Source organism: Euprymna scolopes, chromosome 10 (assembly GCF_053919585.1).
Source record: "Euprymna scolopes isolate OS-2025 chromosome 10, ASM5391958v1, whole genome shotgun sequence".
Taxonomy (NCBI): Eukaryota; Metazoa; Mollusca; class Cephalopoda; order Sepiida; family Sepiolidae; genus Euprymna; species Euprymna scolopes.
The window spans coordinates 113,378,036-113,393,319 of NC_136491.1; the positions used below are offsets into that span (position 1 = coordinate 113,378,036).

Below are 15,284 nucleotides of genomic sequence, written 5' to 3' on the forward strand. Positions count from 1 at the left end.
AGCTTTTAAGGTTGTGGAATTGGATAGAGGGAACAGGTTGAGAAATTCTCCTGATTTCAGATTATATTGCCATTGACCACTCATATTCCTGATGAGGACCACTTTCATTCCCGGGCAACGCTAGTTTAACATAATATTACTTTAACTTTCTCTCTCTGAGAATGAATAAAGTTTCATTACTTTGTGTGTTTGTTGATCTATTTCAGCAAAGCCAACTCTCAGGGGTCAACTGATTAACTGTGGCACATCATCTGCAGGACTTCCTTATGTTGAAGGAAACAATGGCTTCTCTGTTAAAAACATATCAAAGGTAAACAACATTTAAGTTTTTATTTTGTTTGTCTTAATTTTCTTTCAATTTATTTTGTAAACAGATGATAAGATCCATACTTTTCTTTTACTTTAATGATCACACACACACATATATGATTATGGCTATAATTATTTTAATACCTATAGACACTAATGTTTCATCCTTTCGGGAATCATCAGTTCAAGGACTCACAATCACTGCCGGTAATGAGATTCGGGCCCAGCCACGAAGCCATCTCTGACTCCATTAGCAAGGAACGAACTACTTGGCCAATGTGAACCACAGCGCGATTTCTTTCGTCCATCCATGTATCTATATACTTATCTATACACATATAAAGTTTTTTTTTGCACTAACATTGATATTAAAAGCTTCCTTTTTCTATTTAAAAATTATCAAAACAAACTTATACTCAGTCATGGGTAATGTGAGCAATTTCATAATTAACTACTTTGCATATTTCCTTTATGAAAAACGAACTTTCATTAATTATTCATTTTTTATGGTTTCTTATTTGATAATTGGTTTCATTTTACTCTTACACTCAGTTTTATTTATGTATATTTTCTACATTGTGCATAATTGCTTAGCATTTAGGATGAAAAAGTTCAAGCACATATATACAAGTGACTTTATCTTTTAGTGTGCGGAACAGTCTCCACCAAACTACTCTGTCAATTTTTAGTCCACATACTTGAAACTTGATATATAGGAGATTTTGACATGTGAAACAAATTTGATTTTGGTTTTTAGCTTGCCAAAATAGTTAATAAGGGGGTCAAAAATGAAAAAAATTAGAACTTGGCAGGCGTAAGTTGACTAAAAATGTTATTTCTACACATGTGCAAATATACATTTACATGTTAAACTGCATTAATTTATAAAGTTTTGATATCAATCTGTCCTTAGGTCATATGGTAGTAAATTCCACTGGAAAGCTAAATGTTTTGGTTTCAATTCTAGCTGATGGCACCAGAGTCATTTTTTCTAACTTTTGAAATCACTACTGTATATTGGGTACAATATAATAATTAATAGAGAATTGGTTCTATTATAATAAATATGAAATCTGCACAAGTTAAAATATATTTCAGCATATTTTATGACGAGGCAATGCTGGGTGGTTATATACATATTTGCTTGAATAACAATGACAGTTCCTGTTTATTTTCTGATTAATCCTTTTGCATTGGCGATGAATGTTCTTATAGGTATAAAATGGCTTTAGTGCAACATTTTATCTACCGAGCCAAATGCAGCTCATCTACTAATAAAATATTTTGTACAACATTTATATTTATTCTGATATTAAATAAACACTAATCAATAATAACTTGCCAAACCATATCGTAGATTAATGAATCAAACACATTTTTTTGATGACATAACAAATAGCAGCAATAATAATAATTTACTAGTGGGACCTGTGGAAATTCCACAGAAGACTCCTTCATATGTAATACATTGATGTTGGCATTCTGTAGATATTCAGCATAAATGGAGATGCTATGATATTATTGTAGTTATTTTGTTAAAACTGCAAAAGTATTTATCCAAGCTAGCAGGGATGCCCGGTATAGCCAGATCGTAAAATACGCTTAAATATGATATTTTAATTCTTGCAGATTTTGCATATATCATTATAGAGTTAATGTTCTATCGATTTTTATATTTTATAAAGTTGCGATTTCAAAAATAAAAAAATATATCTATATGACTTGGGTTCATCAGCTTGAATCAAAACTGAATCCCAAACTTATATATATATATACATATATATATATATATATATATATATATATATATACATACACTAGCAAAAGTACCAACCGTTGACTGCGTTCAAAAACAGCCTACAGAAAATGGACTCTGATTTATGAAAGTATGATAGGTTATGAAAAGGAAGGGTTGTAAAGAGATAGCTTAGAATTTGGGGGTATCAAAACCAAAGCAAAATATGGTGAAAGTAAAAATAAAATAGATAAATCCCATAATTTATTATACCATACCTGTTCACACTGAAACACTTATCACAATATTCTGTGGGTCTATATTAAAAAACCTTGTTAAACTTTGTGACATATTTCCATTCTATAGAGGTCAGGCATGAACGAACACCCCATAATTTTATTATACCATATTTCTTCAAACTGAAACATAATTATCAAAGTATACTTACGCAGATAGATATGAAAAGTCTTTATTAAAGTTTGTACCTATTTCCATTCTATGGAGGCCAGGCGCGAACGCAGACCCCACAATTTTATTATACCATCCCTATTTAAGTTAAAACATGCTTATCAAAGTATTATTATGTACATCTATATCAAAAACACTTGTAAACGTTTTTTTTTAATTTTTAATTTTTTTATTTCCATACTTTGTGGACCAGGCATGTATGCAGACCCCACAATTTTAATGAACTATCATTATGCCAGATCAAACATACCCATTCCTGTGTCTTGATACATCTTCTATCATTATATTTGATCAGTTTTCTATAATAGTTAACCATATAGGAGCCTATTGGTGACCAGACACACACACACACACACACAGACGTTCAGCTTTATATTATAGATATGTATATATAAATTTAGTTCCTTCAGCTATAATCGAAACCAAAACTTATGAAGAATTCTTGATTATCTATTTTTTTTATAAATAATTTTACTAAGGTGCCATCAGCTATAACCGAAACCAAGACTTATGAAGAATTCTTGATGAGATTATTTTTAAAAAAATGGGTTATTAGCTATAATCGAAACCAAAACTTTGAGGAATTCTTGGTGAAATTATTTATAAAAAAATAGATGGTTTAAGTGCCATCAGCTATAATCGAAACCAAAACTTATGAAGAATTCTTGGTAAAATTATTTAGTACAAGAAATGGAAGTACATAACAATTAAATGACCCGGATGTAAGCGTGACACAGAAAATAACATACATGCTATCATATTAATATATAGATTCTACTGTAACCAGATGCGTCCTAATTATAAAGTTGACACAAAAATATTGTATATAAACATATTTATCCCATTGAAAGAAACTGTAAACTGTGATTGATGATTTATTATAAAAAAATCTAAAACAACTAACTTACTAAGACGTAATAATCAGACAAATGTTTTAATAGAATAATCTCTTTCCATAAACAATGCATATATTAGTAATACTAGAACTAGTATTTCTTACTGGCTTACATGTCATCTGTCCTCCCCTATAAAAACTTCTTTTACCAACATTTAATAACACATGACACCTAAAAAAAAAAGAAAAAAGATTTCAGGAACATATTAATAAGACTGATTTATTTATATAGATATATATATATATCTCAAAGAAATTTCCAGGTTGGTATCTGGGGCCATGTTAAATTCACTGAAGGAGATGCACCCCTGGATAAACTTGTCTAGTGGGTAGGTGACAAGGCAATACTCAACCTAATGGTGTATCGGCAACCTGCTGCAAGATACCTCCTTGAACCTGCATGTCAAGCATATGTTTGCCGCAGTGAATGGTGACATCTGAAGTGCATGCAACACGAAGTTGCATCTTGTGCATCACCTAAAAAACTTTGTAGCTGAAACTGGCTCATTCCTAATGAGAAAAATGTACACTTGTATCCGAGTTCTGCCAATGGCGAGATATATATATATATATATATATATATACGAGGTGCCTTCAATAAGTTTCCAGACTGTTTTTGTATAGGCATTCAAAATTGTCGTAGACTCTTGAAAATTCAGTATGTTATTTCTATATATCCTATGAGATGACTAACCAATTTTTATGATTTCATGTTCAAATGAACAGCTACAGTAGGAATTGGAATGCACCCTACTAAAGCCTGATTGTCACAGTGGGGAATTTCAAAAACACAATCTGGATATGAGGACACTTTACAAGTACAATATGCAATAAAATTCTGTTTTAAACTTGGAAAAAATGCCACAGAAATGTATAGAATGCTTTAGACTGCTTTTGGACCATCTTGCATGAATTGAGCATCAGTTTTTGATTCAAAGAAGGCAGAGAGTCTGTGAGGGATGATGAGAGGTGTAGGAGAAGTAAGAAAGTCAGAATACCAGAGTTGATTGGCCAAATAATTTCATGGATAAGGACAGTCATGTGTCAATAAGTGTTAGTGTGGCAACTGTACACACAATTATTTGCAAGGAACTGAAGATTCAGAGAAGATTTGCGCAAAGTTTGTTCCAAGAGTGCTTGGAGAAGATCAGAAAGAAAGACGGTATCCTGACAGCAGGGAGATGGTCAAGCTGATCAATTCAGATCCCACAGTTCTTGATGCTATGGTGACCTGTGATGAAAACTGGATCTACTGCTATTACCCAGAAACCAAGAGACAGTTCCCACTAGATCCATGCAGGCTCTACTAGATCCAAGAAGGCCAGACAGAGTAAATCCACCCAGAAACTTATGATGATCACTTTTTTTGATAGCATGAGCATGATCTTCATGCACTGGGTTTGTACTGGACAGACAATCAACAAGGAATTTGATGTTGATGTTTTAAGGGAGTTCAGGAAGAGATTCCAGCAGAAGAGGCCAGCAGTTTTCAAATGAGGTCAGTGGTATTTCCATCAGGACAATGCACCAGTAGGTGTATCAGAATTTTTGTAGGAATTTTTGACACCCCTAACACGAAACTGCAAATAAAATATAAAAAACTCGTAATTTCTCTTTTAAAAGTGGGTTGTTTATTTTCTTTATGGATTATACTTCCAAAATAAACTATTAAAGTTGTTTTAAAAGTAATAGAAATATTTTTTTTATTTAAAAAAAAAACAGTAATGAATTTTCCGAACTCAATATTTTTCAATTTTTAAACTTTAAAAATCTATCAAAATTTTTCTATTGATTCTATTTTTACGATATTTTCAGGGTCAATGTGAAATTTTATGTTCTTTCCAATAAACCGAATATAATATTCTAGACAAACGTGTTTTTTAAATTCACGCCCCCCCCATTTTCAAGTGTCTATTAAAAAGTAAATAATTAATTTACTCACCAAAGTTTTATATATCACAAATTGAAGAGAAAAGGTCAATAAATAATATATTCAAATTTAAAACAAAAAACAGTAGTGTTTTTTAGAAATTTATCTGTAAAGTTCGAAGTTTAAAACCTTTTTACTTTTTTTTTTTTTTAAACCACGTTGTTTGTTTCTTCTTCTTTTTTTTTTAATGAAACCTTGGTCCTTGCTCCTTTAATTGAAAAAAAAAATTAGGGCTTGAATTACATTTTTCGAGTAGTTATAAGCTTGGAAAGACGGGGTGGAATTATTCACTATTTTTCACAAAATTTCTGACACACCTAATGCACCAGTCCATAACTCCATCCTTGTCACAAACTATTAGACCAAGATGAGCATCAAGACAGTTCCTCACCCTCTCTACAGTCCAGACCTTGCTCCCTGTGACTTTTGGTTCTACCCTAAGCTCAAGGAAAACCTTAGAGGCTGTGGTTATGAGACAATTGAGGATATGAAAGAGACTGTCACAAGGGTCATCGACACACTGACACAAAACTTCCATGGAACCTTCCAGAAGCTGTTGGAATGGTACAACAAATGCATTGGAGCGGGAGGAGATTACTTTAAAGAAGACTAGAATTTCATGTGTGTGCTATCAATAAAAGTGCTTATACGAAAAAAGTCTGGAAACTTACTGAAGGCATCTCGTGTACACACACACACACACACACACACATATATATATATATATATATATATATAATTTCTGTGGAAACATTCTTTATTTACTTATATTTCCTTTTTATATATACCAATCCTTATTTAAGAAGCTCAATGTAATTACAGAGCATATAATGAATGAATGACAAAAGTCTATATTCCAAATTTCATGATGGTGACCATCTTACAATTTATTCCTTTAATTCAATTGACATTTATAATTCTTGACACTATCTGTTTCATAGCACAAAATCAATCACTTAATTATTATATCAATCAGTAAATCTATTTTGCCCTTAACTCATCAGAAGAAATAGCAACAATCAATCCACCAAAAGGAAATAAAATGCGTTTGGACATGATTAAAAAAAAATCGAAAATTGGAAGATATTTTTCTTTCATTATGCCATTTTGAATTTAAATTTAAAGTAATACATATACTAAATAGCTGTATGCTAGTTTAAGTTTCTAGTGAGAGTTGTTTTAAGTGTTCTATTTAAGATTATGTCATCAACTCTAAATAACAATTATATTGATATATATTTAATTAAATTTATTTGGAATTATTACTTCCGACATAGATTTTTTATGAAACTAGTAGAGTTACTTCCCCTGATGAGTTGTTTTTTTTTTTTATACATTCCGAAGTTAGAAAGATAAAATAACAAACTATTCCCAAATAAATTAAGTTGGTAATTGCAAGACGTTTCTAGTGTGAAAAAATAATTTTGTATAGACAAAAAGATGTTTTGCTTTATTTTTAAATATCCGATACTCTTGCATAATTTGAGCCGGATTCTCAGGAATTCCCATCAAGCATGGATCGAGCGAGACCAGCAATCATAAGTTTAAGCCGAGTGTTGTAACAGATGCTTTAAAAACAAACAAACCGGAAAAAATACAAATGTAAATAATCAAAAATAACAAAAACCTGCCTTTTATAGGACTGAAAATATTTTTATTTATTTTATTTTATATATATATTTTTTTATTTATCTTTTTTTTTTTTTTTTTTTTTTTTTTTTTTTTGCAAAATATTTATCAACAAAAAAATTTTTTTTTCCTTCAAGAAATGATGAAAGTTTTACTTTTTTTTCACCGTAAATTCTTAGGTGTAAGTACAAATTTTAAAAAAAATTTTTTCCAAGACTTTTTGTTCAGTCAAGTTTTTTTTGGGGCGAGGGGTCCACAGAAATTTTGTATATATATATATATATATATATATATATATATATATATATATTTTAAAAAAAGTACATAAAAATATGTTTACGAAAAGTGTAAATTGTTAGATGAAAGTACAGGAAAAAATTTTTTTTTTTTTTTTTTTTCAAGAAAACTTTATATTTTTTATTTTATTTTATTTATTTTTTATGTCTGTTCATTGCCAGTGGAAGAACTTTCTTGAGATGAGGATACTTCCTTAGGAATTTTTACTTCGGTTGACTGTTGAACGGCCATTGACGGCAAAGAGGGAGGAGATAGGGTAAAGGAAATGTGTAAGTGTGCTCCGATATAATACCACATTCCCTTTGCATATTTTTAAGGGTAGCCATTTCGGACGCCCATAAATAAATGATTTTTACTATTGTTAGAATCTCACCTGATGGAGAGGGTATCACATACTTCTTTTTTTGGGCGATTACATTTACATGTTTTTATCTGTTCTTTTATTTTTGAAATTGTGTGTGTGGTGGGGTATCAACGTTACCCACAATGAAAATAATTAATTTCCTTAGTATAGTAGGTGTGTTCAAAATGGAACTTTGTCGACCTGGGCAACGCGGGGTACCTATGCTAGTATATATATATATATATATATATATATATATATATTACTAGACGTGCTCATGATCTATTGAGTCACAAACACAACCACTATTTATTTATTACTATTATTATGATTTCACATGAAAATTGATATAGTATGACATAATGCCTATTGGAAATAAAGTTGAATGCCTGCTAGACATTGTCCTCAAGTGTCTAAGATCTCTCTATGCAGGGGTTTGTTGGGTCATCCTGGCATGAGGATACTTTTCCCTTCAAGTAAACCTTGTCTAAATATAAAAAAAAATCACATAGTATTTTCGGCCCAAATAAGATTTCCTCAGTATGGATAACCCACTAGAAATGGTGCAACTTCTCTAAGTGATATTACCTCAAACAACCCAAAGCCAGATACTCCACCAGACTAGATAAATTCTTGTCCTAGAATACAGTAAGACCAAGAAATCACAAGAAAAATGTAATCTGACATATCTGAATGGTCAACTGTGGGGGAGGAAAATTATGTTCTCAACTTCTTGAAGGAACTCAGTGTTTGAGATGTAAATGAGAATTTTATTTGAATATTCGAATATCTATGTATGTCATACAGTGATCAAGTGTTAGCCCCCTGGAAGGGGCCCATTGATTTTTGAGAACTTTGAAGTAAAATGGAACAACTAATTCGACTTTTTGCATAACTAAAGATAAGTCTCCTTTCTTCTATTTTATCGTTATTAATAGTAATATTATATAGAAGTATTGTGATTCTTTATTTTTGTATTGAAGCAAGGAAACTTATTTTGCAAGCTAATTTACATATGTATTTATGATAATGAGGCTGAAAAAAGGACTCACTCTTTCTCTACATGCTCAGTAAGACATTGAGGAATATTAGAAAGTGTTTGAATCAACGTGGATGGAGAATAAGCAAGAGGCTTAGCTAAGGGAGAAAGGGGGGGGGGTAACATTTTAAGTTAATTATAAATTTCAACTAATTGAAACAATTAAAACAGAATTTTTTTTTTAATATGACTCAGTTGAGTATATTACTTGCTTTTTTTAATCAGCCATGACCATAACGCCATTAGTGATTATCAAATGACATCAGATAGAGGGATGCAACATTTTGTTGATGGGACAAAGGTTGAAGCCTAACCGACAATGCAAGATTGGCAACTCTCTTTTGAACTCTGTCTAAGAGTGAGAGACCAGTAGCAGATGCACCAATCCAAATGTGGCAACAATACTCCATACATAGGTGAATAGTGGCCTTGTAGACATACAGGTACTTTCAGGCATAAGTAACTTTCTAGCATGGTAGAGAGATCCCACCTTTTTTGCAGCAGTCTTGGCAACGCTCTAGATATATTTGTTCCAATTCATGTTCCCTGTGAACGTTAAGCCACGGAATTTGAACAGAAGTGCTTTCAGGTAATAATCATTAGCCATGATTATTAGTGGTTGAGAAGGTTTCTTGTAATTATTAAGAAATTAATTATTATTAATTATTTACTAGAGCTAGAGGAAAGAGTGTAACAGGCATGTGTACACAGTCTGATGTTATATGAAAGTGAGTGTTGAGAACAAGCATTGCATAGAGAGGTGAGTCTTAAAGACAGGCTTTTATCTGATGACTGCAGAGGACGATTAAATCTGAACAACATAAGATGTGTAGAGAACAGGAGACTTTGTTGGTTTGGTCATCTTGAAAGAATGAATGAGAGTACTTGGATTAGTAGATGTAGAACAGTTGAGATAGTAGGGCCAGTTAGCAAGGCCGAAGAAAACACTGGAATAAGTGATAAAGGATGGACTAAAGAGAAAGAGGGATAAATGAAGTCCTGCCCAGATGTTAGTTTGGAAATCATTTTTAAAAGCCTTCCAATGCATGCCAATATGTAAAACAGATGTGAGACCGAATATGATGATGCTAAAGAATTTGTTTCTGTTCTGTCTTCTTTCTGGGTTAAATTTTAGTGATTCAGCCGAGTTTTTCTTTTCTTTCCTGTGTGTATGCTCCCTCAAGTGCTTAAGCATTATTAGTTCAGCACGCAAATAGCTCAAAGTTATGGGTCAATCGTGGAGGGAGGGGGCAGCATGTTTTCTTAATTCCTATTGATGGAAAGCCATTAGTTAATCCCAAATAAGTAATCCACTGCTTTTTTGTACAACGAACAATTATGTCTTTGCTTTGTATCAACCGTTATGACATACAAAAGAAAATCAAGATTCACTTGCTCAGCAGGAGACAATTGGATTGCTGTTTTCTTTTTGTTAATTTTTTGTTTGTTTTTGTTTTCTGTTTTTATTTGTATTTTTATTTTTTTTTTGTTATCAGTGTGGACATCGCATTTTTATAACTGGATTTTTCTGTGTCTTAAATTTTCCATTAACCTTGATCTTGATGTCTTTTTAGGTATCATTTCTTTTTAAGATGGTAATGTAGTTTGCTTGAAGCATTGTGTGTAATATACTAATAGCTTATTAGAAAACTTTAAACAATGCAGAAATATACAGTGTGTTTGCAAGGAAAAAAATTTTGAAAAAAAAGGGAAATTTTTTTTTATTTTAAATAATTAAAAAAAAAAATTGATTAAAAAAAAATAAAATTACTTTTTGTTTGTTCTTATAAAACATTTTTTATTTTTAATTAAAAATTAATTTATACAGTATTACTACAGTATTATAGGATGAATATTTAATATAATTATAATATCAGGAGAGTAGAAAGTAGACCTTGGATTTACTTTTGGCATCCTTGTAACTTTCATTTCTCTTATTTCGTTCTTTAATCCTTACCTTCTATTAGTAACGTTTCTGACAAAGGGGGAAGAATTGTTGTTTTCTGGGTCATAATCTATTCATTTAACACTTGGTTGGTTTTTGAACTTGAAGTAGTATTTTATTTTTTTAGCTCCTTACATGAAGTGGCTTCATGCCTTGTTTGGAGTAATGTCTATTAAAAAATTGATTTCTTTTTAGCTAAGACACATAAGATCTGTTCATCCTTGATGGCTGTACATCCAAAAAACATCACATCAATGCAGGTGTGCTCCAAGGATCGATACTTGAACTTTTATATTTCTGATTTTTATAAATTCCTGATGCAATGGCATCTGAGATTGGTATATTTGCTGACGACATCATACTCTATTCTCAACATTTGGGCAAATTGAATGCACACATATTCAAGGAAATGGCTGAATCCTAGAAAATGACTCCTAGTCTGTAGTAAAATGAGGCCAAAAATGAATTACATTTCATGTTACAAAGACAAAGCACTTTTCCTTTAACAATTATAAGAAATCTTTCAAACTACCGATTGCCATGGCTAATAACATCTTTCCCATGAGTCCAAGATTCAAACTCCTTGGCTTAACATGAATTGAAATAAATACTAGGAAGATACTGCAAGATCTGCTGCAAAGAGGTGGGCTCCCGCTACTAAGCTAGAAAATTTCTCACACCTGCCAGTCTCCAATATCTCTAAAGCTATCATTCGTCCATGCACAAATCACTAGTCTCTCCTTGTTGGATAGGGTATAAAAAAAGAGTCAAAACTAATATGTCCCGCACAATCTACCAAGGTCCAGCCCCTGTCCCATCACTGCAATGTCGCATCCTTGTACTTGTTTTACAGATACTTTAACAAAATGTGCTACGATGAACTTGCTGCTCTCTTACCTCCCCAACATGAATATCTCCCAACCAACCTTACAAGCAACAAAGTCTCACTCTTTCATTGGAAAAGTACCCAAATGCTGGAAAAATGTTTACCATAAAAGCTTTTTTTCTTGAACCGTTTGCTTTTGGAATTCCCTGCCTGTTTTCTCAATTATACCAATATGCAGAAATTTAAATGTAATGTGAAAAATATCTTGCTGCACAACTCCCCACTTAGTATGTTCCCTATGTCTGGCCTCTAATTCTACAGTAACCCCTTACATCTCAGTGGCAATATACTTTGTTTGGGGGGGAATAAAAGTAGAAAAAAATAAATAAAATATAAATTGCACTTCGAATTGCTTCTGCACTCACCTTATTTTTCAGATCTGCACTCCCTCCTTCCCAGCGATTGTTTACTATTTGCAGAGCTTGACTTTAATGAAGAAGTCGTATTGGAAATTAAGGAGTATTTTGAAATCAAGACAAATCCTTCTACAAAAAGGCATTGAATTGTAAGAGAAGCATTGGAATCGTATCACCCCAGTAGACGATGATTGATGAATAGAGTTGAATTTTGCTAAAAATTGTTGTTTTTGCGTGTGACTTGAGTCAAAATTGAAAATATTTTCTAAATTTTCAGTGACGAAATTTGCATTTCTTTCGCTCGACTCTTCTTAAGAAGAATCATTTAAGGATTTCGCTTTCATTTTCATACAACCATAACTACAATGAGAATCTCCATTATTTTTATCAAAATTGGAAATATTTTCAAGTTTTCGCCAGCTATGGGTAAATAGTTCCATTACCTTCTGCATGCCTTGGCAAAGGCTAAGGGAATAAACCTTGACAAAAATTCCGGTTTGGAGTCCTGATAGGTGGGTGGTGAAACACTGCAACGCCTTTCCGGCAACTTTTGCAACTGCGCTGGCTTTGATCGTATTGACTTTCCATTGGGTTTTATCTGCAATGCCGAGAGGGAGACCTTGGTAACTGCGCAAACCTAGGTCTCCTCATCACCCGCCAAGGCTTGCATCCGGAGAACCAGTTCTAGCTTTGAACAGTATAGCCACACCAGACTATATGCAGAATGCCATTGTCTTATTAGACAGACGGTCACCATCATCATTGAGATATGTGTTAAATAACACAAAGAGGTTCGATATGCTCTAATATGAAACAACCAAACGTCTTTTCATTAAAAAAAAACTGTCGCAATTGTGTCAATGTGTGTATAATATCAATATGCATGTTCGTTTTCAGGATCCATGTGTATTATTTCTTCCTTTGACTGATTAGGGGAACACAAGTCTTAGGTTTTATTCACATGAGGCACATAGATGTTTACTCAATATTACAGAGAGAGAGAGATGGATGCAAAGTTATCTAGAATTGTTTTATGACTCCTCCTACCCTACCTGCACTAGGGCTTGGGGTAAGCTCTCACTTCAAATATCCGAGAAGCTAGAGAAGAGATCACATTAGCTTGTGGCAGAAATTATATCATTTATTGACTTTACTGAAGTCATACCTTGACCTCACACTTATCAATTATTTAGCAAGTTCATCATTCATTCTTGGATTTTAGGCCCTCATTATGCAACAAATAGCTGCCAATTTTGTTAAATAAAAATAGCCGATTTATTTTAATTGTAATGAATCAGTATTTTGTGTTTTTGGTTGCATATTTCATCACCTGGCTCAAACTGAGAGCCAGATTATGAAATGCAGTACCAAAAATTAATATAAAATACATTGCCAAACAATAATAGATAGCTTGTATAATTAGCAGTGTTTGGATGATTAATCAGAATCAGAAAAAAAAAGAATCAAAACTTTTTTAAGTATCGGAATCAGGAAAATTTATGCCTATTTTCCGATGCCAAAAACGATCCTTTTAATTGTTTTTTTATTTGTTTGTCTTTGTTTGGAACTTAATTTTCTATGGCTCGTGTTAATGATGACATGATAAATATTTATTGATTTTGAACTATTAGTAAAACTAAAATTTATAGATCACTTCCACAAGTGTACTTTTATGTTTGCAAAAATATATGTGCATATTTAGAGATTTAAAAAGAATCAGAATCGGTAATTGTATCGGAATTGAGGAAAATTATTGGAATTGTTCCGCCACTAATAGTTAGCATTTGATAATTTCTAAGATGAGGATAGAGATAAAATTGTTGTCACAAATATACGAGGAGTGTGCAATAAGTAATGCCCCTGACCCACTTCCCATAGCAGTAGAGCAACGAAACTTGGCACAGTTATTAGTCTTTCTCTACATAGGAACCACCTAGAGTTATGCATTTCTCCCATCGTTTGATGCAGCTCTGGAGACCGTTTTTGTAGAACACCTCAGGTTGGTCCTCCAACCACGACGTGACTTCAGAAATCAAGGCTGCATCATCTGGGAAACGCTTTCCTTTCAAAAACAACTTCAACTTCATGGCTGGGAAAAGGTGAAATTCAGAGGGTGCAAGGTCAGGAGAGTAGGGAGGATGGGGGAGGATTTCATAACCACATGCCCGTGCTTCTGATCTGGCAACATGCGAGTTGTGGACCGGAGCGTTGTCTTGCAGGTGGAGGGTACCTTTGTTGATCTTGCCCTGTCTCTTTATTTAGATAGCTTCCCTTAATTTCCTCAAAAGTGAGGCATAATAGGCTCCTGTAATTGTGGTACCCTTTGCCAGGAAATCTGTCATCACTACTCCGTCCTGGTCCCAGAAGACTGTGAGCATGATCTTGCCAGCGGAGGGCTGCACCCTTGCCTTCTTTGGAGGTGGTGAGTCCAAGTGCTTCCACTGCATTGACTGGGCTTTGGTCTCTGGATCATAGTGATTGGCTCAGGTTTCATCCTGTGTAATCAGTCTTTTGAAAAACTTTGACTCATTTTCTTGGCACATCTCCAAATTCATCCTCAAGCACTCGACGCGTTCTCGCTTCTGGAATGGTGTAAGCAACCTGGGAATCTGGCAGACACCTTATGCATATGCAAATGGTCATGAATGATAGTTTCCACACACCCTGTACTAATCTTGACATCTTGGGCTATTTGACGAATAGTAATACGCTGATCTTCCAAAATGGCAGCCTCAATTTGACAGACAGATGCCTCATCAATGGCAGAAGAGGGGCGACCAGGTCTCGGAGCTGTTTCCACAGACTTCCGGCCATGTTTGAATTCACGATGCCAGCGTTTTACAAGGTCATATGATGGGGCATTATCACCATAAGTTTCTTTCATTTCATCAAGTCTCCTGTGGTGTGCGTCCTTTCAAATACAAAAACCAGATCACTGCTCAACATTCAACAGGCTCCATTTCACACCTGACTCAGTTCAAACACCTGTAAAATAGAAACCACGATTAGTTCAGAGCTGTACTTTGTCACATAACCCGTAGAGATATAAATCATTGCACATGCAAAATTTCAGCAAGATCAGACAACTGGAAGTGGGTCAGGAGCATTACTTATTGCACGCCCCTCGTAAATTAAGCATTTTATTATGATCTTGGTTTTAGTTGATCTACTACTTGGCTGCCACTGGATCATAATATGCCAGTGTTAATTCCTTGCTTAACAAATTAAACAATTTTACTCATTTCCGGTTTTTTTAACGTTTTCTTTTTTCTTTTTTTTTACTCACGTTCCCCCCACCTACCCCCCACCCCAACAAGGCATATCGCCACTTGGATGTAAGAGATTACTATTTGGGACCATGCCTAGGAAAGATTAACAAGATGTTGGTTTATGTTATATTTAAACTTCGGCATGTCAGTACATTAAGGGAAGCAGGGAACAGGAAGGGAATT

At 33.4% G+C, this 15,284-nt stretch overlaps 1 protein-coding gene across 1 annotated transcript in view; it reads left to right on the plus strand.

Moving 5' to 3' along the window:
- The window catches only part of LOC145286226 (proteasomal ATPase-associated factor 1-like), a 55,779-nt gene that overhangs the window by 7,594 nt on the left and 32,901 nt on the right, over nt 1-15,284 (plus strand). The window contains exon 3 of the mRNA XM_080135041.1: nt 207-310. Coding sequence (XP_079991167.1) covers nt 207-310 — 104 coding nt within the window. The remainder of the gene's footprint in view (nt 1-206; nt 311-15,284) is intronic.